Source organism: Pristiophorus japonicus, chromosome 14, assembly GCF_044704955.1.
Source record: "Pristiophorus japonicus isolate sPriJap1 chromosome 14, sPriJap1.hap1, whole genome shotgun sequence".
Classification (NCBI taxonomy): domain Eukaryota; kingdom Metazoa; phylum Chordata; class Chondrichthyes; family Pristiophoridae; genus Pristiophorus; species Pristiophorus japonicus.
The window spans coordinates 180,605,414-180,628,010 of record NC_091990.1 but is presented as its reverse complement, the minus strand read 5'-3'; the positions used below and the strand labels follow the sequence as shown (position 1 = coordinate 180,628,010).

At 47.2% G+C, this 22,597-nt stretch overlaps 1 protein-coding gene across 1 annotated transcript in view; it reads left to right on the top strand.

The window, feature by feature from the left end:
• Positions 1-22,597, top strand: part of LOC139279662 (ethanolamine kinase 1-like) — a 610,209-nt gene that overhangs the window by 341,820 nt on the left and 245,792 nt on the right. The window contains exons 4-5 of the mRNA XM_070898767.1: positions 5,167-5,315; positions 12,886-12,969. Coding sequence (XP_070754868.1) covers positions 5,167-5,315; positions 12,886-12,969 — 233 coding nt within the window. The remainder of the gene's footprint in view (positions 1-5,166; positions 5,316-12,885; positions 12,970-22,597) is intronic.

Below are 22,597 nucleotides of genomic sequence, written 5' to 3'. Positions count from 1 at the left end.
GAACTTGCCATCATGACCCTTTTATTGTATTTACGTCAGCAATTGCATTACCAAACTAGTCCACGAGGTGGAGCTCTATATTATGGAGATGTTAACCTGAGGGTTTCTCTGCTCTCTCAGGTGGACATATAAGATCCAATGGTACTATTGGAAGAAGAGCAAGGACATTGTCCAGGCAAAAAGAGCACAGAACACCAGGGAGAGGGAGAGAATCGGAGGAGGTCCTCGAAACATATTGCAACTGACGACCACAGAGGAGGAGGCATTGGACATCAGTCGAGTTTTGGCAACCCTGGCCATTGGAGATCGGGAGATGAGGAGCTCCAAGCTACCTGGTGACACATTTGCATAACAGCCACCCACATGGCAGATTGACTAGATTTCAAAATCGAGTTGAAAATTATCATTTTCATAATGATAACTTGTACTATATTCTTACCTTACCCAGGACTAATTCATGTCCTTGTATCTCCGCCAGGGTTTTCACACATGCAGCAGCAGTCGGTGGAGGTCGCTGACGCCGATTCCTCAGAGGAGCTGAGTTCTCTGAGGGTGCACCATCGCAGAACTCATGCAGACCATGCACCAGCGCAGAGAGTTGGGTTGTCACCTGATGACTGAAGCTTCACACGTGAGCAAGAGCAGATGATGGAGACAGGGACAGTGGAGAGTCCTGAGTTGGAGGGCACAGCCCTCAAGCTCTGCTCAGCTGGGCACAGATGCTGTGCCTCGGGGGCCATCGATGAGAATCATTGTGCAGTAGCAGATAATGTGTGATGAACTGACGGGCCTGCAAAGTGGAATCACCATGATTGCAGTGAGATTGGAGGAATCCACTTCAAGCATGAGGGGTTGATGTCACAGGCTATTGAAATGATGTCTTCTTCCATGGATAGAGTGGCCAGTGCCATGGGCCATCATACATGCCAATTAATTGAGAACATGCACGCTTTCAGCATGACAACATGACTCTGGATGCCAACATGTCTGCCACCTTAAATAGGTTGACCGATTCATCAGCCTTGATCTGCACCAAAAGTGCTCACCAGCACTGTGTTAGCAGTGAAGTATGGCTGGGCCATGAGTGGGATGATGGCAAAAGGGGTCACAGACTCTACTCAAAGCGCTTCCACTGCTCACCCACAGCCCACCTCTCAGTCAGTAGCCCACACGCTGCCTCGTGTTCCGATGCCCGAGTCTACCCCTGCACAGGTGCAGGTGGAGCAGTCTTTGGCGGAGCCCTCACTGGGTCCAAAACCCAGAGGGCGTCGGCCAAGAGCATCTCAACAGTCAGGCCAGGGATCTGAGTAGCCTACCGCTACCTCTGCTGGAGCCACACAGGCTGCACAACACGGGAGTAGCAGGAAAAGGCAGAGTAAGACTTTGTAGCTGCACAAGGGTATGGAGCAAAAGTTGTTTTGGTAAGTTTTCGTTCTTTATTTAGCTCACGTACATGTTCTTTTCACCACTTTCCCGTCTGTTCTTGGGTGCTTGGTGGTAAGTGGCCTTCTAACTTGTTTGGTGATGAATAGTGGACATAAGTTGAGAGGGACAAATGGGAGGATGCTGAAGGTGTGGTTGGTTGGTTGCAGAATCTCTTGGTGTCAGCGTCATGGGAGGGCAGGGAGAGGGGAGAGTGGCCATTGCATTTTCTGGTGACATAGGTGCACTGGTGCAACCTAAGTGAACCTTGTTTTGATAATGGCATCCTGAGCAGCAATGTGAGCAGCTGGGAGTGCACTGCCCTCAACACCCTCCTCCTCTCCTTCCTCCTCCCCTCCGAATCGTCCGAGGAGGATCTGAGCTCGTCGCCTGGTTCCTCCTGCAGGTCCAAGCCTGACTGTTGCGTAATATTGTGCAGAGCACCACAAACCCTGACCATTCTAGAGATCCCGATTGGTGCCTCCGGATCTGTCCGGCACCTGAAGTGGTCCTTCCGCATGCTGCTGGCCTATTCAGTCACACATCTGATGGCGACATTCACTGTAGCACTGTTGGGTTTCAGTGGTTTGGTTTGTGATGGGTGTCATCTGCCAAGTTTGCAGTGGGGTGCCCCTTGGCGCCAGCCCTTAAGTCTGCTCTCAGGCCCAAAGTGATCAGGGAGTTTGGACTGCTGCAGGACGAAAGCATCACGGCAGCTGCCCGGGAATCTTGCACACACTCGCATAAGGATCTTTTTATGGTAGCTCACCAGCTGCACATTGATGGAGAGGAAGCCCTTGCACTTGACAAATACTGCTGGCTTTCTGGGGGTGCCCGGATTGCCATGTGTGTGCAGTCGATGGTGCCCTGCACATGTCGGAAGCCAGCCAGAGCTGCAAAGCCCAGCGCCCGCTTATTCTGACTGATATCACCGACGGCAAAGTTGACATAATTACCGGCCCTGGCAAATAACCCATCAGTCACTTGTCTTATGCATTTGTGTGCAGCCGACCAGGAAATCCTGCGTATGTCTGTGACAGAGCCTTGGTTGTACAAATAACCTCTCAGCAAAGGTACCGTGTACAAACCCTTTCCCACTAGCAAATAAGAATGCAGCTGTGAGCACTGAGCATTTATTGGCGCCTTTGCCTGAGTTTGCTGCTGTCCCCTCAATTGCCGCTGTGCAATTGCCTTGGTTTCACAGGCGACATTCAGGAAGCCCAGGAAACCCATGGACCCGACGTTAACCTGAAAACAGTGCCTCAATATCGCTCTAATTGAGTGATTAGCATATGGAAAATGACAACCCGTCTCTCCCGAGGGGGGTTGCGTGCACGCAGCCTGACGTGTTCGAGTGAAATGCAGAAGTCGGCAGGTTGGAGCCAGCCTCCTCATGCGCTGTCAATTTTGCCAGTTTTAACCCCACCCTCTCACACCTTCCCCGCAAACACCACCCCCCCCCACCCCCCCGGCCCCCAAACCCACGCTTCACCCCAGGTAAAATTTAGCCCAACGTTTCAGGCCGATGACCTTTCATCAGACTTGAAATGTTAACTCTGTTTTTCTCTCCACAGATGCTGCCTGACTTGCTGAGTATTTCCAGCATTTTCTCTTGTTATTTCAGATTTCCAGCATCTGCAGAATTTTGCTTTGGTATTTAAATAAAACGTTGTTTCACAGTAATGTCTTCCTGGTGCCATCAGTCCTAAACAATTTAATCAGCCCTGCGCATTTGTTTATATGATTTATCTGGAAACAGTGAAAGCACCAATGCTTTACTGAGAGCCTCTCTGTCCTATATATCTCCATTGCATAATTCCTGAGGAAATGTTTGAACACCACTACACTGGTAATAGTCCTTTACATTGCTGTATCTTCTGATAGCAATTACTGCAGTAATTTTAACATGGTATGTAATACTTTGTTCAGCGGGACTATACCTGAAAGAACAGGAAGATTGGAGTATATTTCAAAGCTGTTATGCAATGGAGAGGTTCAGGTAACTTTCAGGAGAGAAAAGCTCGAGCAGTTACTAGCAGCAACAGAAGCCCTCAAAATTCTGCTATATTGTGATGATGTCACTGGTTAGAGTAATGGGGGGGAAGTTCAGCCGCGTTTTTGTTGCAGCATTGTCCTGCGCGGAGCGGTAAATTTAGCGCCGGCAAATTGATTGCGTCTGCAGCCGCAAAATTCATCAGCTGGGCCCAGAGTTTGGATTGGAGTGCCAAGGGGGGCATTGCACACCTCTTTTAGGGCACTAGACCGGCTGAGCAAGCAAAAATCTCGAGCTAAACAGCTGACCTCGGGGCGCCATAAGAGATGCTTCGGCAGGAAAAAAACCCTGAAAAAAAAACCACCAAAAACATTCCCAATACATAACTCACGCCACCACAACATAAATCACAAAAAAAAAAACAATCACATTTACCCGTGGCCAGCATTACTTACCTCACTGAGACCGCGACAGCTCAGGACACCAGCTTTCACAGGCGGTCCCACCAGGGCGCCCGATGGAGCGCGACGGATCGGAGCTGGAGCCAAAAATCAAGCCGATGTCGCAACCAGGGGCGTTGCACACCGGCTCGCTACTTCCAGGCGGTAATGCTCCCCGCCACCTCGAAACCGGCACCGAATGTCCCAGCGGGGCGCCGGAAGCTGGCTGCCCGGGCACAAGTGCTTACCACCCCCATTGCTGCCCCCTCCGGGGGTCTAACAGAGGTAGCAGAAGACCGAAAGTTCAGCCCTGTGGTGTTATGGAATGAAGCCTGACCAGCAATTATCTTCCATATCAATCATGTTAGGTTGGAAGTAGATGCAGCATTATGTTACAGGATGAGGTGGTGGAACAGAAGCAGTGGCAGAAACCGGAGAATGCATTTCTACATACCCAGCTGGGGGTGGGAACTGTTCCAAGGGGCAGCACCCATGCTGCACCCGGCTGGTTTACCCTCGCGGTTTATAAATGCTGTACATTAGCAGCATGCCCACCATGTTTCCACATGGCCTCTGTTGCTAAATAACAGCTGTGCAGGCTTCCAACATTTCGAGGGACCGTTTCTTTGCAACTGGGTTGATACGATGAATTTGCCACTGATTTTCGCAGTGCTGTTGACAGCGAACGTGTAATGTAGGTGGGTCATGAGATCTATCACATAACGTGACAGGAAGGGTCAGTGATTCAAGAATATGTTTGCCAGTATGTTATGGAAAAATAACACATATTGTAAATTAGGTAGACTATTATACAGTCACTGTTCTGTGTTAGATAGACAGTAAGACTGATAGATATAGATACATTTCATTTCGAGGATAATACAGCTTGCCATATGTATGAATGAATGGATGTATAACTATGTTGCAGCTGAAGAACTATTACAACAACTAAAAATACACGCACCATACTAAGAAAAAGGAGAATATTGACCATGGAGCAGACTGAAGCAGATAAAATAAAATCCAGTTCTTTCTGTGGTGGACCATGGTAACCATGGTAAAATCATCAAGAGTTGGCATAGTATTTCCTATATAAAAAAAACACTGCCAAAAATCACTGTGTATTTGTTATTTTCTGCTTGCTAATGAATATATGCCTCCCACACTTCATTTAGTAAGAGCGCCTTCTGACTGGAAAATTTAAGTTAGCTAATATTTCTTAAATGTTTTATGCAATCCCATAAAATAAACCTCTAGAGTTATTCGATTTTTTTGCACTTGACTATATATATATATATATTTTATCCCCAGTTCCATGGAAATGACTGACATGCCAAGTTTTGACATTCTTGTCAGTGAAATTGAAGGACTCAAAGAACACCTTTCCCAAATTAAATCCCCAGTGGTCCTGTGTCATAATGATCTACTGTGTAAGAATATAATCTACACTGAAGCAAAAGGTAGGTTTAAAATGTTTAAATAAAAATAATAATACTTGTATTGATATAGTGCCTTATTATGTCAAACTGTCTCAAAGCTCTACGCATAATAAATTATTTTTTGAAGTGCAGTGACTATTACAGAAAATAATGTTAAAGCTTTACTTTTGCTAAGTAACACCTGAAATGTTAACAGTTGAACATGGGTACTGTTATGGAAAGAAATTAAGGGGGCATAATTGCCCCTTTTTAAAGCCCCATTGGCGCCTCCGGGGGGCATGACACTTTTCGCCTGAGGGAGGGGGGGGGCGCTACCTTCTCAAATTCCCCGGGAGTTTGTGGAGGCAGTGCCACAGTAGCACCGTGCCCCGCGGTTAGTGCTCCAGGCCGCTGCACAATAGTTGATGACATAATCGCCGTGCGCGATGACCTCTCAGCGCCCTGCGCCGACCCCTTAATGCCCCATGGGGGAAATTGCCCCAAGTGCCATGAGACTGGCGTGAGCTGGCCAACATCCGCTCTCCTTAAAGGGCTGGCGCCATCTTTCTTTTGTCTGCCGACTCTCGGATTGGCTCAACGATGACGCCCTCGAGTATGGACCCGGCCGCCACGGTGCAGCCCGCCACTCCGCCTTGTGTGCCGAGCTGGCAGCCAGTCGCACGCTGCCCCTGGGGGCCCCAGCGGAGACCATCAGAGGCCGTGCAGAGTGTGCCGTGGCCCTCCCCTTTAATCGAAGGGGAGGGGCGTTGAAGCGCGTCAGCGCGACATGGATCATCCGCGTAGCGCTTTCCTCAGCACGCCGGTTACCGCCCCCAGAGGAAGTGGAGTGCACGAGATTGTGGCGGTAAGGGCAATTCCACGGCGGGGTGGGAATTTTGCACCACGGACTTAAAGTCCCTGCCCCAGAAGATTACCCTCCCCCAAATGGGGGCACAGGGTTTACACCCCCTAATTGTTTAATGTATTAACTTTATTGAGTTTTTTGATGAGATAACAGAGAGGGTGGATGAGGCAGTATAGCTGATGTTGTGTATATGGACTTTCAAGTGGCGTTTGATAAAGTATCACATACTAGGCTTGTTAGCAAAATTGAAGTCCATGGGATAAAGGAGCCAGTAGCAGCATGGATACAAAATTGGCTAAGGGATAGAAAACAATGGGGCGAAATTGCCCTGCGAGATTGGGGGCGGTAACCTGCTGGGGCCGGGACTTCCTCTGCCCTGCACAGAAGTCCAGCCCCGGCCGCTGAATTGGGCTTAAATCCCCCCTCTATCCCCCCCCCCCCCCCCAAAGAAAGTGAAGCGCAATCTCGCGCACTCCCCTTCCTTTAGGGGCCGGTCCCGGGGCGAGGCTGGGGCCAATAGTGCAGCGCTACGCGGATGTTCCCTGTAATGCTGACACACTTCAACGCCCCTCCCCTTCGCTTAAAGGGGAGGGCCACAGTGTGCACTCTGCAAGGCCTTTGGTGGCCTCCACTACCCCACCAGGGCAGCGAGGTACCGGGCCTGCAGCCCAGCGCCCAAAACGGAGTGTCGACCTGCTCGATGGCGTGCCGCGGGGCAATTTCCCATGCGGGGCGGTAAGGGGTTGGCCCTCAGCGTGGAGGGGTAATGATGCGCACGGCAATGATGTCATCGGCGGTTGCATGGCGGCCCGGGGTGCTACGCCTCCGCAAAACTCCCGGGGAATTTCCCAGGAGCCGGTAGTACCACCATACCTCCCGAGCCCCCCAGCCCCAGGTGAGGAGTATCTTGCACACCATTAGTGTCCCCCAGAGGCACCAATGTGGCGAATAGCTTTGCGGATTGGAGGGCGGAATGCTGTGGTGTTACCCTGGGTCCAGTACTAGGACCACTGCTGTTTTTGATATACATTAATGACTTGGACTTGGTGGGGGCGGGTACAGGACACAATTGTGAAATTTGCGATGAGACGAAACTTGGAAGTGTAGCAAACAGTGAGGAAGATCGTAATAGCGTTCAAAAAGACATAGACAGGCTGGTGGAATGGGAGGATGGCAGATTAAATTCACTGCAGAAAAGTGTGAGGTAATACATTTTGGTAGGAAGAATGAGGAGCGACAATATAAGCTAAATGGTACAATTTTAAAGTGGGTGCAAGAACAGAGAGACCTGGGTGTGTTTGTGCACATGTCTTTGAAGATGGCAGGAGAGGTTAATAATATGTATGGGATCCTGGGCTTTATAAATAGAGGCATAGAGTACAAAAACCAGGATGTTATGTTAAACCTATATAAAACATTAGTTTGCCCACAGCTGGAGTATTGTGTCCAATTCTGGGCACCACGCTTTAGGAAGGACATGCAGGCTTTGGGGAGGGTATAGAAGAGATTTACTAGAATGGCTCCAGGGATGAGGAGTTGCACTTATGTGGACTGACTGGAGAAATTGCGGTTATTCTCCTTAGAGCAGAGAAGGCTAGGAGGAGATTTGATAGAGGTATTTAAAATCATGAAGGGTTTAGATAGAGTAAATAAAGAAAAACTGTTTCCAATGGCTGGAACGGTTGATAACCAGAGGACACAGATTTAAGGTGATTGGCAACAGAACCAGAGGCGACAGGAGGAAAAACATTTTTACGCAACGAGTGAAAAATTCCAGGGATATGAGGAAAGCGCTGGGGAGTGGGACTAACGGGATAGCTCTTTGTAAAAGCGATGGGGCGAATCACCTCCATCAGTGCTGTACTAATCTATGATTCCATGATTCGATAATTTATATCATCATCATCATAGGCAGTCCCTCGAAGCGAGAACGACTTGCTTCCACGCCAAAAAGGGATGAGTTCACAAGTGTTTGATCATTTTTATAAGTGTTTCATGGACACGGTCAAAGTACAGAAGGTGTTGTTATGATGGGAAACATGACAGACATTTTGTACACAGCAAAATCCCACATATAGGGCCCAAAATTGCCCAGGAGTTGCTCCATTTTTTTTGGAGCAACTTGATTTTTCTGGAGTACCTTAAAAATCCCCGTTTTGCACATTCAATTTGCGCCATTGTGTGAGTTAGTTAGGATTTTTACATTTTGTTTTGTATTGTTCAAAAGGGGGCATTACCAGCCACCTATGCCTGTTTTGGCCATTTAAGCCAGTTTGGACTGCTAATAGTTGCTCCAAACTAACTTAGGCCAGCATATGTGGCCACTTGTGGCCGCACAGAAAACCTTTGCGGAGAGTTAAAAAATCAGTGCAGGTAAGTACTTAATGACTTGACTAAAGAATGTGAATAGGATCAAACAGCTATCTAGGACATCATATGACAAACTTTGCAAAGTTAATTTACTGTACAACAGAAACATTCATGGAAGCTTAAACTACAAAAGTAAAAGAAGTAAAGAGACAAAACTTATTTACATAATTTTTTCAAAATATCCAAATAAAAAATAGAAGTACTTCCTGCTCTTATGTAGGAAAATATTTTCATCAATAGGGTTAAGGAAAATCTTGAGTAAACTCACTAAAATTACTGGCTACACAGTTATCACACCCTATCACCCCGATCAAAATTCCCCCCGGGATCAAAACTCTTCCCCCACCCAATCAAAACTCTCCCCCCCCGCCACCCCCCCCCCCCCATCAAACTTTGGAGATGGATTTCAAAAGAGACAATTCTACCTGAACCTTTGCATGGCAATGTCCTCAAGTCTTCAAGTTGTGTGTAGAATATAATGCAGACAGCCAACAAAAGAACCAAGAAGGCAGGCTTCTCTCGTTACGGTGCAACAAGCCACTCGGCCCGGGATAGGGGTGGGACACATCAGGTCCCATGCTGCAGCACGCATCATCATCATCATCATCATCGGCAGGAGCTACTGCGCATGCGCAAATGCTCTAATGCGCATGCGGACAGCTGGCGGCACTCTTTCACGCGCAGGGCCCTAGCTCCGCCCCCCCCCCACCCCCAATGGAATCGCCATGCCACCCCAAGTCCCGGGAGAGTCAACAGAGCAGCCAGAATCCAGGGACATCTTTTTGGCGCCATTTTGAGCCCAGGAAGTTGGCGCATCTCACTTGAGTGTGCCGAAAAAACGGGTGGGTCAAATTTGGGCGCAAAGTCTTGAGATAAATCATAGAATCTGACAGTACAGAAGGAGACCATTCGGCCCATCATACCTGTGCTGGCTCTTTAAAAGAGCTACCCCATTAGTCCTACCTCGCTGCTCTTTCCCCACAGCCCTGAAATGTTCTTCCCTTCAAGTATTTATCCAATTCCCTTTTGAAAGTTACATTGAATCTGCTTCTCCTGCCCTTAAAAGTAATGCATTCCAGAGCATAATATCTCGCTCTGCCAATGACCTTAAATTTGTGTCCTTTGGTTACCAACCCTTCTGCCAGTGGATACACTTTCTCCTTATTTACTCTATCTAAACCCTTCATGATTCTGGATGCTTCTATTAAATCTTCCCTTCACCTTATCTGCTCTAAGGAGAACAATCCCAGCTTCGCTAGTAACTGAAGTCATTCTTTCCTGGTTCCAGTAAATCTCTGCACCCTTTCCAAGGCCTTGATATCCTTCCTAACGTGTGGAGCCCAGAGTTGAACACAATACTCCTGCTGAGGCCTAACCAGTGATTCATAAAGTTTCACCTAACTTCCTTGCTTTTGTACTCTGCTTCTGTCAAAAAATCTCAAACCAATTCCAACGCGCTCACTTCTGAGTTTACTGAAGGCAGGACAGGGGACGGGGTGACTATTTAAATAATATAACGAGGGAAACTCAGCAGCTCAAGGGAAGCGAAGACAGCCTTGGGGAAAGGTAAGTGCATTTACAGCCCTGCTTGTGGGCCAGAGGGAGCAGGAATACTTTCCCCGAGCCCCCCAAGCTTCCCTTTGTCCTGGCCATTGAAATCCCCTCCATCCAAAGACCCCGCCCACAGAACGGTGACCAGACCGGCCTCTGGAATTGTTCTGCTCCCCAGGATCAAAAATCAGACCATCCCAGATCGAGATTTGGACCCTCCCCTGCTGGATGGGAGTTTGGACATGCCCTCCGCGCTCCCACTAATCCAGCAGCACACTCGTTACCTGCTCCTGTGCCTACATCTTCCTCTGGAATGCTCCCTGCTCAACAGGGAGCCAAGCCTGTCAATCAGGCTGACTTCCGGACGGGAATCCTGTAGATAAAAAAGACACACGCTGTCAGAAAACATCCCAAGGTGCTTCACAGGAGCGTTATCAAACAAAATTTGACACCAAGCCACGTAAGGCTATACTGGAGCAGATGACTAAAGGAGCACCTTGAAGGAGGGAAGAGAGGAGGAGAGGTTTGGGGAGGGAATTCCCGAGCTTGGGACCCAGGCAGCTGAAGGCATGATCACCAACGGTGGAGCAATTAAAAGTGGGGAATGTGCAAGAGGCCAGAATTGGAGGTGCGCATTGGAGAGATTGAGGAGATTACAATGATAGGGAGGGGCAAGTTCATGGAGGGATTTGAAAACAAGGTTGAGAAATTTGACATGGAGCCATTGCTCAATTAGGAGCCAATCTAGGTCAGCAAGCAGAAGGGTGATGAGTGAACAGGACTTGGCGTGAGTTAGGACATGTGGGCAGAGTTTTGGATGACCTCAAGTTTATGGAGGGCGGAGGATAGGAGTCCGGCCAGAAATAGTCAAGTCTATAGGAAACAAAGGCATGGATGGGGGCTTCAGCATGCGATGAGCTGAGGCAGGGGAGGAGACACTGTTACAGAGGTGGAAATAGGTGGTCTTAGTGATGGTGTGGATATGTGGTCAAAGGTTATGGGTTTCCCAACCGAAGCAGAAGAAACCAAAAGCGGAAGGGACCCGATTACGTACATTGTGAGTGCTTTCCGCTCAATGCCTTTTATCTGTCTTTAACTTTAACATCCTAATCAGATGAGCCATGTGTCACTTTCATCAGAAAGGTGTTGCATGGAAATAATGCAATTAATGCAAAATGGCATCAAAACACAGCACTGCATTATCTCATTGGTAAACGATTCGTTTTTTTCTATCATTTTCTCATGCAGACAGAAACCCTCTGAATTAATAAGAATTTATTTCAACTTAGTGGTTGTGCCTTCAGCTATCTGGGCCCTAAGCTCTGGAATTCCCTCCCGAAACCTCTCCACCTCTCTACATCTCTCTCCTACTTTAAGATGCTCCTTAAAACCTACCTCTTTGGCCAAGCATTTGGTCCTAATATCTCCTTATGTGGCCCAGTGTCAAATGTTGTTCGATAAGGCTCCTGTGAGCCTTACATTAAAGGTAAGTTGCTGTTGTTAAAGAGATACTGACGTTTGACTCCTGTTTTGATCTTTGTCCAAGTCATGTTGGCCTGGGGATGGGGAGGGGCAAAAGGGGTTGTTGTATCCCAGTCCCACAGCGCATGCATTCAAGTTTCTAGCCGGGCTTCATTTAAAGAGTAGCAAGACTGGCATATCGGTCCAGAGGATTCATATTTAACTCGGGTAAACACCAAAGTGATCGAAACTGAAAGTTGATAGTATTGAGCCACGTTAAAGAAAGAGAAAACTTAAATATAAATGGCACCTTTCACATCCTCAGGATGCGCTGAAGCACTTCAGAGTCAATGAATTACTTTTAAAATGTAGTTTTATAGATAAACGCGGGTGCCAGTTTGCACAGCGCAAGGAGTGGTACGAACAGCAATGGGATCAGCGAGCAGTTAATCTGCTTTTAGTCGTGTTGGTTGAAAGACAAATATTGACTTGAACACTGGGGACATTCTCTGCTCCTCTTCGAAAAATAAATCATTGAATCCTTTACATCCACCTCAACAGGCAGATGGAGCCTGGGTTTAACATCTCATCGGAGAGGTAGTGCTTCCTCAGTACGGTACTGAAGTGTCAGTGGTGATTATGTACTTCAATACTGAAGGAAAGCATTGAACCCACAACTTTCTAACTCAGGGGAAAATGCGACCACAGAGTCAAAGCAGCATCTTAATTCCAATGAATGGATACTCTGGAGCAACTTGTGCCCAAGTTTGCAATAAGCCCTACCACCCTGCCAGGCTGTCACACCTCATTGCTGTACAGGAAACTCTACCCTATACAATGAGCTGTTCACATGGTCTGCGTATCATCACTGGTTCAAGGGATCTATCCCAAAGTGATCTGACTAGTTAGCAGCTTAGCCTGTGCATTCCCAGCCTTTGTTTATACACAACATTTTATCTGAACAGACAGTAAAGTAACAAGGAACACAGTTTGTACCATGACTGGAAAGATAGGTTACTTGTATATTTAAATTCCCATCATAATCGGCTATTAAGGGATTATGTTTCCCTCTCTGTTTCTTGACCCATATATTACATATTGCCCTGTGAATCATGCATGTCAGTTTATATGTCTCAGTGTATTAACTAAAAGGAAACTGCTGAAGTGAGCTTGCTTGAGGAGACTTTTGGCCATATCACGAGATTGGCTGCAGCTCTTGGAAATTAATTTTTTTTGTTGAACTCAGAACTACGTGCCTACATGCTGCATTACTCTCAGAGAACATTGTATATAAAGGGAATTAGTACTTGAAGGTTGCACAACAGTCTTCGAAATAATAACTGATAAATATTCACTCTTTCTTAGGAGTTGTAAAATTCATTGATTATGAATATACTGGCTACAACTACCAAGCATATGACATCGGAAACCACTTTAATGAATTTGCAGGTAAGATACAGATTGCCAATTTGAATAGAGCTATCATTTTAAACCGAGGCCCTAAGAAATGAGTTACCGGTAAGTGGAATTGTGCATCGATACAGGATGATATCCCAACCGTTCTTATGTGCCAATATCATACGACTCGTGCACACTTCAACCAATTTCCTTTCCCTTCTTTTACCTGTGACAGGAGGTCACACACACAAGTCAGTTGACTACATTTGAGAGGGTACGTGGCTGACTCCACACCTGGCTACAACTGAATGCTACATCTATCTCCTGCACACAGTATTGCAGAAAGATCCAAGTCTACCCCAGGCCCTGTTAAATGTTTAAAAGGCAAAAATGGACATTATTTCAATGGAGCAGAAAAGAGCCAAAAAAATAACTGAGAAGAGAAATGCAGAAAGGAAGCAAGGTAATTGCTACGGAAAAAGCCCTATTTCAAAGGGAAATTTAGTGTTGAAATAAGTACAGTGAGATCAATGCAACGCTGTATCACACAGTTTCTTTTTAATATCATTAAAAATATTTCAATATTTAAAAAGGAATGAACATATCGGGCCGAAAAGTCCGGCCTGGCCGGGTGTGTACAAAGTGCACATGGACCCGGCGAGGCCTCGCCAAAGCCGGTTTTCGGGGCGTGATGCGCATGCGCCGAAAACCGGCTTTTCCGATCTGTCACGATTTCTCTAGACAGTTCCTCCGCATCCCCGGTAGAAGGACAGCCGCGCGGGAGAGATTGGGCTATTTGCCCAACTCATGCCCAGCGCATGTCCTTCAAACTTCTGCTCCATTGCTTGACAGATTGGAAAAGCCGGTTTTTGGCACATGCGCATTGTGCACCAAAAACTGACTTTTGCAATGCCTTGCCAGGCTCGCATATACTCCATACCGACCCGGCAAGGCAAGGATTTTACCGCCAGTAAAAAAAATTCCAAAATATTTATTTTTTTCAAAAATATTTAATTACATTTAATTTCAATTAATTTTAAACATGTGAGGTGTTTTATTTATTTATTATGCGGTGTTTCAGTGTTTGCTGATACAATGTGAGGAATTTTGAGCGCCCGAAGGTTTGGAAAAGGTTGCTTTTAGCCTTAAACCCCCACCATACGTCTCTTGACGCGCTCCCGGCCCGGCTCCTTAGCTTGGGATTTTATCATCCTTGCACCAAGAGAGATGTCAGCATCATAGGCGGTCCCTCGAAACGAGGATGACTTGCTTCAATGCCAAAAAGGATGAGTTCACAGGTGTTTCAATGAAGGACCTAATATTCCAGGTCTTGAACTACATCCAGAAGGGTGGAAGATGCCCGTGCGTGGATTTTTTTAACGTGGGGTGGCCGTTGCACACCAGCCACCACACGGGCTTGACAGAGCTAGGTCTTGGTCCAGTGGCAAGGATTCCCCAAGACGACTGGAAACCAGCTCTGCTGCACGTACCTAGCGCACACACATATCGCAGTCTGAGCAGTACGGGCCAAGAGAGATGTACAGTGCCTCCCTTAATGCTGCACCCCCAGCAGCCGGGCCCAGATGGCCAAATTTAACGAAAATGGCGCAAACTATTCCCAGCTGCTAACTTTCCCGCCCCGCCGCCATTATCACCCCAAAATAATAATAGCCTAAAATCCAGCCTGACCTCTCTCTCTCTTTTATGGAACTTTTTAAAACCTACCTCTTTGAACAAGCTTTTGGTCACCTGACCTAATATCTCAATGTGTGGCTCAGTGTCAAATTTTAACTCGCCCTGTGTGCAATGCCTTGGGACATTATTATATTAAAGGCGCTATATGAATGCAAGTTGTTGGTTCCATGGGAGCAAGCAGGCCTCTGGTAGCTTTTGCCAAGTGGCCATGTGTGAACCCAGACATTGCATTCTGGTAGGTTGTTAGACTGTGAAGGGCTTTGTAACCAACCTGTATCCTACCCTCATCCAACTGCCACACATGCACACGTTCCTGCAGTAGTCACTGCATCGCAGTTAAAATATGGGAACTTGGGTCGATTTTTTACTCCCTAGCACAGGGACAGTGAGACCAACGATATTACCCTAGCTAATTCCTAGTTAGTCTTTAAGAACAGAAATATTGATGGCAAAACTGACACTTAGCTTTTCTCCCATTCACAGATCAGAGATGGCCACCAAACATCCAATTTACATATCATAATGTTCCAATTTTATCTCCTAGTGCCCTATGACAAAATAAGTAACCTTGGCTGTTTACTTTTAATTTCCCAAAACGTGTAAGGAAGGGAAATTCAGTTCCCAGTGTTGCAGAGAATAGTAAGATAGTACTTTTGTTCTAAAGTTACATGAACATGCAAATCCGTCATTCGCAACTCAAGAAATACGTCGCATGATTCCATTTCATTTGCTCAAGAAATTGTCATCTGTAAAATGGAAGAGAGCCTGTAAAATTCAACTTGTGAGCATGTTGTATATCGTTAGGCTTGTGACAGGTTCAGCGGCCATTGTAATATAACAACTCCATCAGGATTTAACACAAAAAGCAGGATTGGAAAAATGTGGTTCACTTGGCATTGCCACTGTAGTCTTTACAGTTTTTATTTTAAAATGTTATTGTTTAATTAACTATTTATTTGTTTGATTAGTGGAAATCAACTTTTATTACCTCGTACCCTGTCCCATAACAGACTTTATCACTTAAATAAATGTAATAATCTCTGATGGACAAAATTTATTGTGCCAAGTTTTATGACTGTCTTTATTGCTGCCCGTTTATTACTGAATAGTAAAATGTTTGTTGCATTGTAAATTCTGAATCACTACCATCCATGGAATAGAACCACTGGTAAAATGGGTAACGAGTTGGGTTGTTTTGTATCCTATATAAAAGGAGTTGTCAAAGGATCGCTCCAGCTTCTTGTGGATGTGTCCAGAGTACAAAATATTGTCAGTTTGGCAACAACATACATTTGTTAGTGTTGGTCAGTCACTCAAATGTACAACAGGGGTTGAGGACATTTGTAGCGGGGGGAGGTGGGGAGGGGGGAGGAATCCCAATTACTGAGTAAATGTTGTGTGGCACTGAGTCAAATAGATCAGGAAGGTTTTTGGTTCAATTTTGGACTGTCCTTAGATAATTGAGGACCAATTATACAGTTGGTACAACTCTAGTACCAGCACCGATCAGGTGTACAAGCCATAGGCTTGTTTCTCGCCTGATACACAAAGGCGAGCATTCTGTACCATACTGCATTTTAAGAGAAGAGGGCAATCGTGCTTTAGTGCTATGCGTTCAGGGTGTAAGCCGTGACTCAGTTGGTAGCAAGCTCGTCTATGTATCTGAAGGTTGTGGGTTCATAATCCTGCTCAGGAGATTTGAGCACAAAAGTAAGACTGACATTCCAGTGCAATAATGAGGTATCGCTGCCCTGCCAGAGAGGCTGTCTTTCAGATGAGATGCTAAACCAAGGCCCCACCTGTGCTTTTGGGTGGACTTGAGAGGCACTGTTTCAAAGAAAACCTGAGGGATTATCACTGATGTCCAGGCCAAGATTTACCCTCAACCATCATCTTAGGCAGTCCCTCGGAGTCGAGGATGACTTGCTTCCACACCAAAAGTAAGTTCTCAGGTGACTGAGGAGTCCAATGTGGGACCTACAGTCTCGGTCACAGGTGGAGCAGATGATGGTTGAAGGAACGGGTGGGTGGGGGGCCTGGGTTGTCACGCTCTCCTTCTGCTGTCGTCGCTTGGCTTCAGCTTGCTCTCAGCGAAAAGACTAGAGGTGTTCAGCGCCTTCCCGGATGCTTTTCCTCCACTTTGGGCGGTCTTGGGCCAGGGATTCCCAGGAGTCAGTGGGAATGTTACATTTTTTCAAGGATGCTTTAAGGGTGCCCATGAAATGTTTCCTCTGTCCACCTGGGGCTCGCTTGCCGTGTCGGAGCTCCAAGTAAAGCGCTTGCTTAGGGAGTCTCATGTCAGGCATACAGACGATGTGGCCCCTCCAGAGGAGCTGATCGAGCATGATCAATGCTTCGATGCTGGGGATGTTGGCCTGAGCAAGAACACTGATGTTGGTGCACCTATCCTGCCAATGGATTTGCAGGATCTTGTGGAGGCAGCGTGGGTGGTACTTCTCCAGCGCTTTGAGGTGCCTGCTGTACATAGTCCATGTCTCTGAGCCATATAGGAGGTCGGGTATCACCATTGCTCTGTAGACCATGAGCTTGGTGCAAGGTTTGAGGTCCTGGTCCTCAAACACTCTCTTCCTCAGACGACCAAAGGCTGCGCTGGCACACTGAAGGCGGTGTTGGACCTCGTTGTTGATGTCTGTCCTTGTTGACAGTAGTCTCCTGAGGTATGGAAAATGGTCCACGTTGTCCAAGGCCTCATATTGAATTTTGATAACCGAGGGACAGAGCTTTGTGGTGGGGGCAGGTTGGTAGAGGACCTTTGTCTTATGGATGTACAGTGTCGACGAGGTACAATACCACCTCCAGTGTGCCAGCGCAGCCTTCGGTCACCTGAGGAAGAGAGTGTTTGAAGACCAGGACCTAAAATCTGACACCAAGCTTATGGTCTACAGGACAGTAGTAATATCCGCCCTTCTGTATGGCTCAGAGACGTGGACCATAGACAGTAGACATCGCAATACGCTGGAGAAGTACCACCAGCACTGCCTCCGCAAGGTCATGCAAATCCACTGGGAGGACAGATGCACCAACGTCATTGTTCTCACTCAGGCCAACATCCCCAGCATCGAAGCACTGACCACACTCGATCAGCTCCAATGGGTGGGCCACATTGTCCACATGCCCAACACGAGACTTCCAAAGCAAGCGCTCTACTCGGAACTCCTACATGGCATGCGAGCCCCAGGTGGGCAGAGGAAACATTTGAGGGACACCCTCAAAGCCTCCCTGATAACGTCCCCACCGGCACTTTGGAATCCCTGGCCCAAAACTTTCCTAAGTGGAGGAAAAGCATCTGGGAGGGCGTTGAGCACCTCAAGTCTCGTTGCCGAGAGCATGCAGAAAACAAGCACAGGCAGCGGAAGGAGCGTGCGGCAAACCAGACTCCCCACCCACCCTTTCCTTCAACCACTGTCTGTCCCACCTGTGACAGAAACTGCAATTCCCGTATTGGATTGTACAGTCACCTGAGAACTCACTTTTAGAGTGGAAGCAAGTCTTCCTCGATTTCGAGGGACTGCCTATGATGATGATGTAAGGTCCATGCTCTTGTACGCCTCGGTGAATGTGTTGACGATGGATTGGAGCTCGGCCTCCGAGTGTGTGCAGAAGCAAGCATCATCTGTGTACTGTAATTCGCTGACGGAGAATGGGATGACCTTGGATCTGGTCTCGAAGCGGCAGAGGTTGAACAGATTCTCGTTTGTCCTGTAATTTAGCTCCACTCCAGCGGGGAGCTTGCTCAGGGTGAGATGGAGCATTGCAGCAAGGAAGATCGAGAAGAGTGTTGGTGCGATGATACAGACTTGCTTGACCCCGGTCCGTACGTGGAATGGGTCTGTGGTGGATCTGTTGGTCAGGATCACAGCTTGCATATCATCATGGAGCAGGCGGAGGATGGTGACAAACTTTTGAGGGTAGCTGAATCTGCGGAGAACGCTCCCATAATCCAGTATCGAAGGCTTTTTTGAGGTCAAAGAAGGCCATTTACAAAGGTTGCTGCTGTTCCCTGCATTTCTCTTGTAGTTGTCGAGCAGAAAAGATCATGTCTACTGTGCCCCTCAGTGGGCAGAATCCGCATTGCGACTCTGAGAGCAGCTCTTCAGCCATGGGGAGAAGATGATTGAGGAGGATTCTTGCGATGACTTTCCCGGTGGTCAACAGCAGGGAGATTCCTCTGTAGTTACCGCAGTCGGACTTGTCACCTTTCTTGAAGATGGTCACGAATGCAGCGTCTCTGAAATCTTCTGGCATGATCTCCTACCCACGAGCAGTTATGACTCCTTCATTTTACAATCTGTGATGCCACTATTTGTTGAAAGAGCTTAAAAACTGGGTGGTTGGCGCATTAGCAACCAAGAAAATCTCTACAGCCCTTTCTAAATATGCACTTGAGATACCCATGAACCAGAGCTGAAACTTGATAACATGAGGCACAAGTTCCTGGTTGAATAGACTATAGATAGAGGTCAATAACCATAATTGGTAATAAGAACATAAGAACATAAGAATTAGGAACAGGAGTAGGCCATCTAGCCCCTCGAGCCTGCTCCGCCATTCAATAAGATCATGGCTGATCTGGCCGTGGACTCAGCTCCACTTACCCGCCCTCTCCCCGTAACCCTTAATTCCCTTATTGGTTAAAAATCTATCTATCTGTGACTTGAATACATTCAATGAGCTAGCCTCAACTGCTTCCTTGGGCAGAGAATTCCACAGATTCACAACCCTCTGGGAGAAGAAATTCCTTCTCAACTCAGTTTTAAATTGGCTCCCCCGTATTTTGAGGCTGTGCCCCCTAGTTCTAGTCTCCCCGACCAGTGGAAACAACCTCTCTGCCTCTATCTTGTCTATCACTTTCATGATTTTAAATGTTTCTGTAAGATCACCCCTCATCCTTCTGAACTCTGAGTAAAGACCCAGTCTACTCAATCTATCATCAGAAGGTAGCCCCCTCATCTCTGGAATCAGCCTCGTGAATCGTCTCTGTACCCCCTCCAAAGCTAGTATATCCTTCCTTAAGTCAGGTGACCAAAACTGCACGCAGTACTGCAGGTGCGGCCTCACCAATACCCTGTACAGTTGCAGAAGGACCTCCCTGCTTTTGTACTCCATCCCTCTCGCAATGAAGGCCAACATTCCAATTAATTGGTGGAAGGATTCGAGGGGAGTTGAGGAGAACTTGTTACACCCAAAGGGCAGTGGGGGTCTGCAATGCACTGCCTGAAATGGTGATAGAGGCAGAAACCCTCATCACATTTATAAAGTAGATGGATATGCAGACCAAGAGCTGGAAAGTGGGTTTTGACTGGACAGCTCTTTTTCAGCTGGCACAGAAGCCGAATGGCTTCCTACAGTGTAATAAGTTTCTACAATCTATGACTAGCAGAGTGATGAAACAAAGATTGAGACAGGTCAAGTGGGGAGAGTATTGCAGAATAGTCCTACCAAGATCTTCAAAACTCAATGGCCCAAAAATTGCAGTTGTTGGCTTCCCGCAGATGCAAGCCTCTGCCCACCTCTGCCCACCGAATACGATGCCCACCGACCTGCAGTCCTTACGCACACAGAGAATTCCGGTTTGAACCGGCAGAGTCCTGGGCAGTGCATGACATCACGCCGCTCTGGAAAGCCTGTGGCTTCGGTCGGAAAATAGTACCGCCCACAAGACCCGTCAAAAAAGATCACCTGAATAGGTCACGTCCCCGATTTCTTTTTAACTCCACAGTCTTGTTGTATGGAGCTGCCATTACTATGAATGGGAATTCCCCAAAAACAAAGAAATCACTTGGCATGAATTTAAAAAAACACCTAATTTATTTAAAATGAATAGAAATTTAATTCAATTAAATGTTTTAGAAAACAATTTTTTTTTACATTATATGTTTTAATAGTGTTAAAAATAAACTTACCTCAATGGACAGGGTATTTAATATAAAATTTATTCTTACATTCTTTTTTCTATCTTTTAAAACTCTTAGGACTAGAACCTGCACTTTGTTTGCATGCTTAATGCCCACTTAATGCCCATTTTACCGCTAAAATAACATATAACGCCCAGATATCGCCCATTTAGCCACAAAATGGAAACTGGCGGGTATTTTTTGGAAATTTATCGGCGAGCATTACTTTCCCAATGTGCTTAACTCCGGGAGAAAATATTACCGCCGGTCCACTTATTTTGGGTGGAAACATCAGAATAGGCTAAATTAACGGCCATAATATCGCCCAGCGTTAATTTCCGCACTGATTTAATGCCAAGATTCAATAATACCGCCCACCCACTTTTTTTTGTCATGAAGAGCATATTTATCGAAACTAGCGCCCATGAGATCGCCCAGCGTCAATTTCACCACCTCGCACACATATCGCCCACAATATCGCTCGCCCAAAAAACCGCCCAGAAAAAGTGGAACTGTTCTGAACGAACGCCAGCGGTGTGGCTGGCATTTTTTAAATCCCACTCTTACATGAGGAGCTGATATCTGAACGATTTGTCTGAAAGAGCATTAATGTGAGTGACAACGCTGACACACTGCTGTGTGTGCAGCTCAGACATCAATGGTGCCCATCTCCTTGGTGTCAGTTAAAGTTTACGTTGATTGATGTTAAGTTGTATTTAACCCTTTCATGTTAAGGAATCACCAGTGTGTAACGGTCCAGCTATCTGAGACAATGCGCAACAAGGTTATGTTCAATAACAAAAAATTTATACCAACATTGGTCTGAAATCATAAGCATCACAGGCAATAACACCCAACCCCCGCTCACACCCCACTTTTTCCACCATTGACATAAATCACATGTTCAACGTGTCCAGCACACAGAATACAAAGGCAAAGCAGGAGCATGGTCCCCAGCCCCCATACATTGCAACAAATTACATTCACCCTGATGGAGATATAACACAGCCATCACCTGTGGACATACACCTCACTTTCTTTCCCCCCTCCCCAACTCTACCCCTTCCCCTCCTCACTCCACAATGCCTGGCCGAGGAGCTCCTCAGGCGGCCCCTCATTGGGGGGGATGAAGGCAGATGCGGTGGTTGCACGGTTACGGGAGTGGGGGGTGCCGAGGGGGCAACATTCTCTGATGCAGAAGCAGGATCTTGGTCCTTGCTCTCATTTGTCGCTTGCAGTGGTGGTGCGGAACCGAGGGGTGGAGTGCCGCGCTCGGGGACCACTGGGAGGCCTGTGCCAGCAGTGTTCCTGGCTATCGCATCCAGGGCCTCCGCCATCCGCGGAATGTACTCAGTCATGGTGGCCAGCTGTCGGGATATGCCCCCCAAATGTTTCGATGAGCTGGTCACCAATGTCTACAGTCCTCCTGGACAACTGTACCCTCTCTCCGCTCTCATGTGGCGCTCGTGGAACAGACCTGCCGCGTCCACGAGACCTCCGCGGGGTCGGCGCTGTCCTGGGGACAAATGGGGTGCCCTGTGGTGAGGTGCTTGGGGCCGATACCTCCAGAGTGAAGGTGGGAATGACCGGAGGACCACTAGATGGCCTTGGGGTGGAATGGCTTCTGGAGCGTGGTGCTGCAGGTTCCTCGAAGTCCGCGCTCTCATCCATGGAGAACAGACCCAGCGGATTGACGGGTGAGAATCGGAGCCCCTCAGCACCAGATGTAGTAGGATCGTCCGTCGACTCCTGCCCCGCGCCCCCACCTTCTGGCCTCTGTGGTCCTGCCCTGGGACGTGTTGCTGGCTGAGCTGCAAAACACAAATGAGGTTATTAGAGGAGAAGGGGGTGCTTGGGTGACAAGGTGAGAACGCCGCTACACGCAGCATATACACGACAAAAGCACCACCACTATCAAAATCATCGCAGACATCACATTTCATGACCATCAGCACATTTGCATTGCAATGATTTTCATTAGGCCATCATTATTACTCAGACAATTTTAGAAATCATCGATCATAAATGATTATTCGAATATGAGTGGGTGCGGCATCTCTTGACTTTAC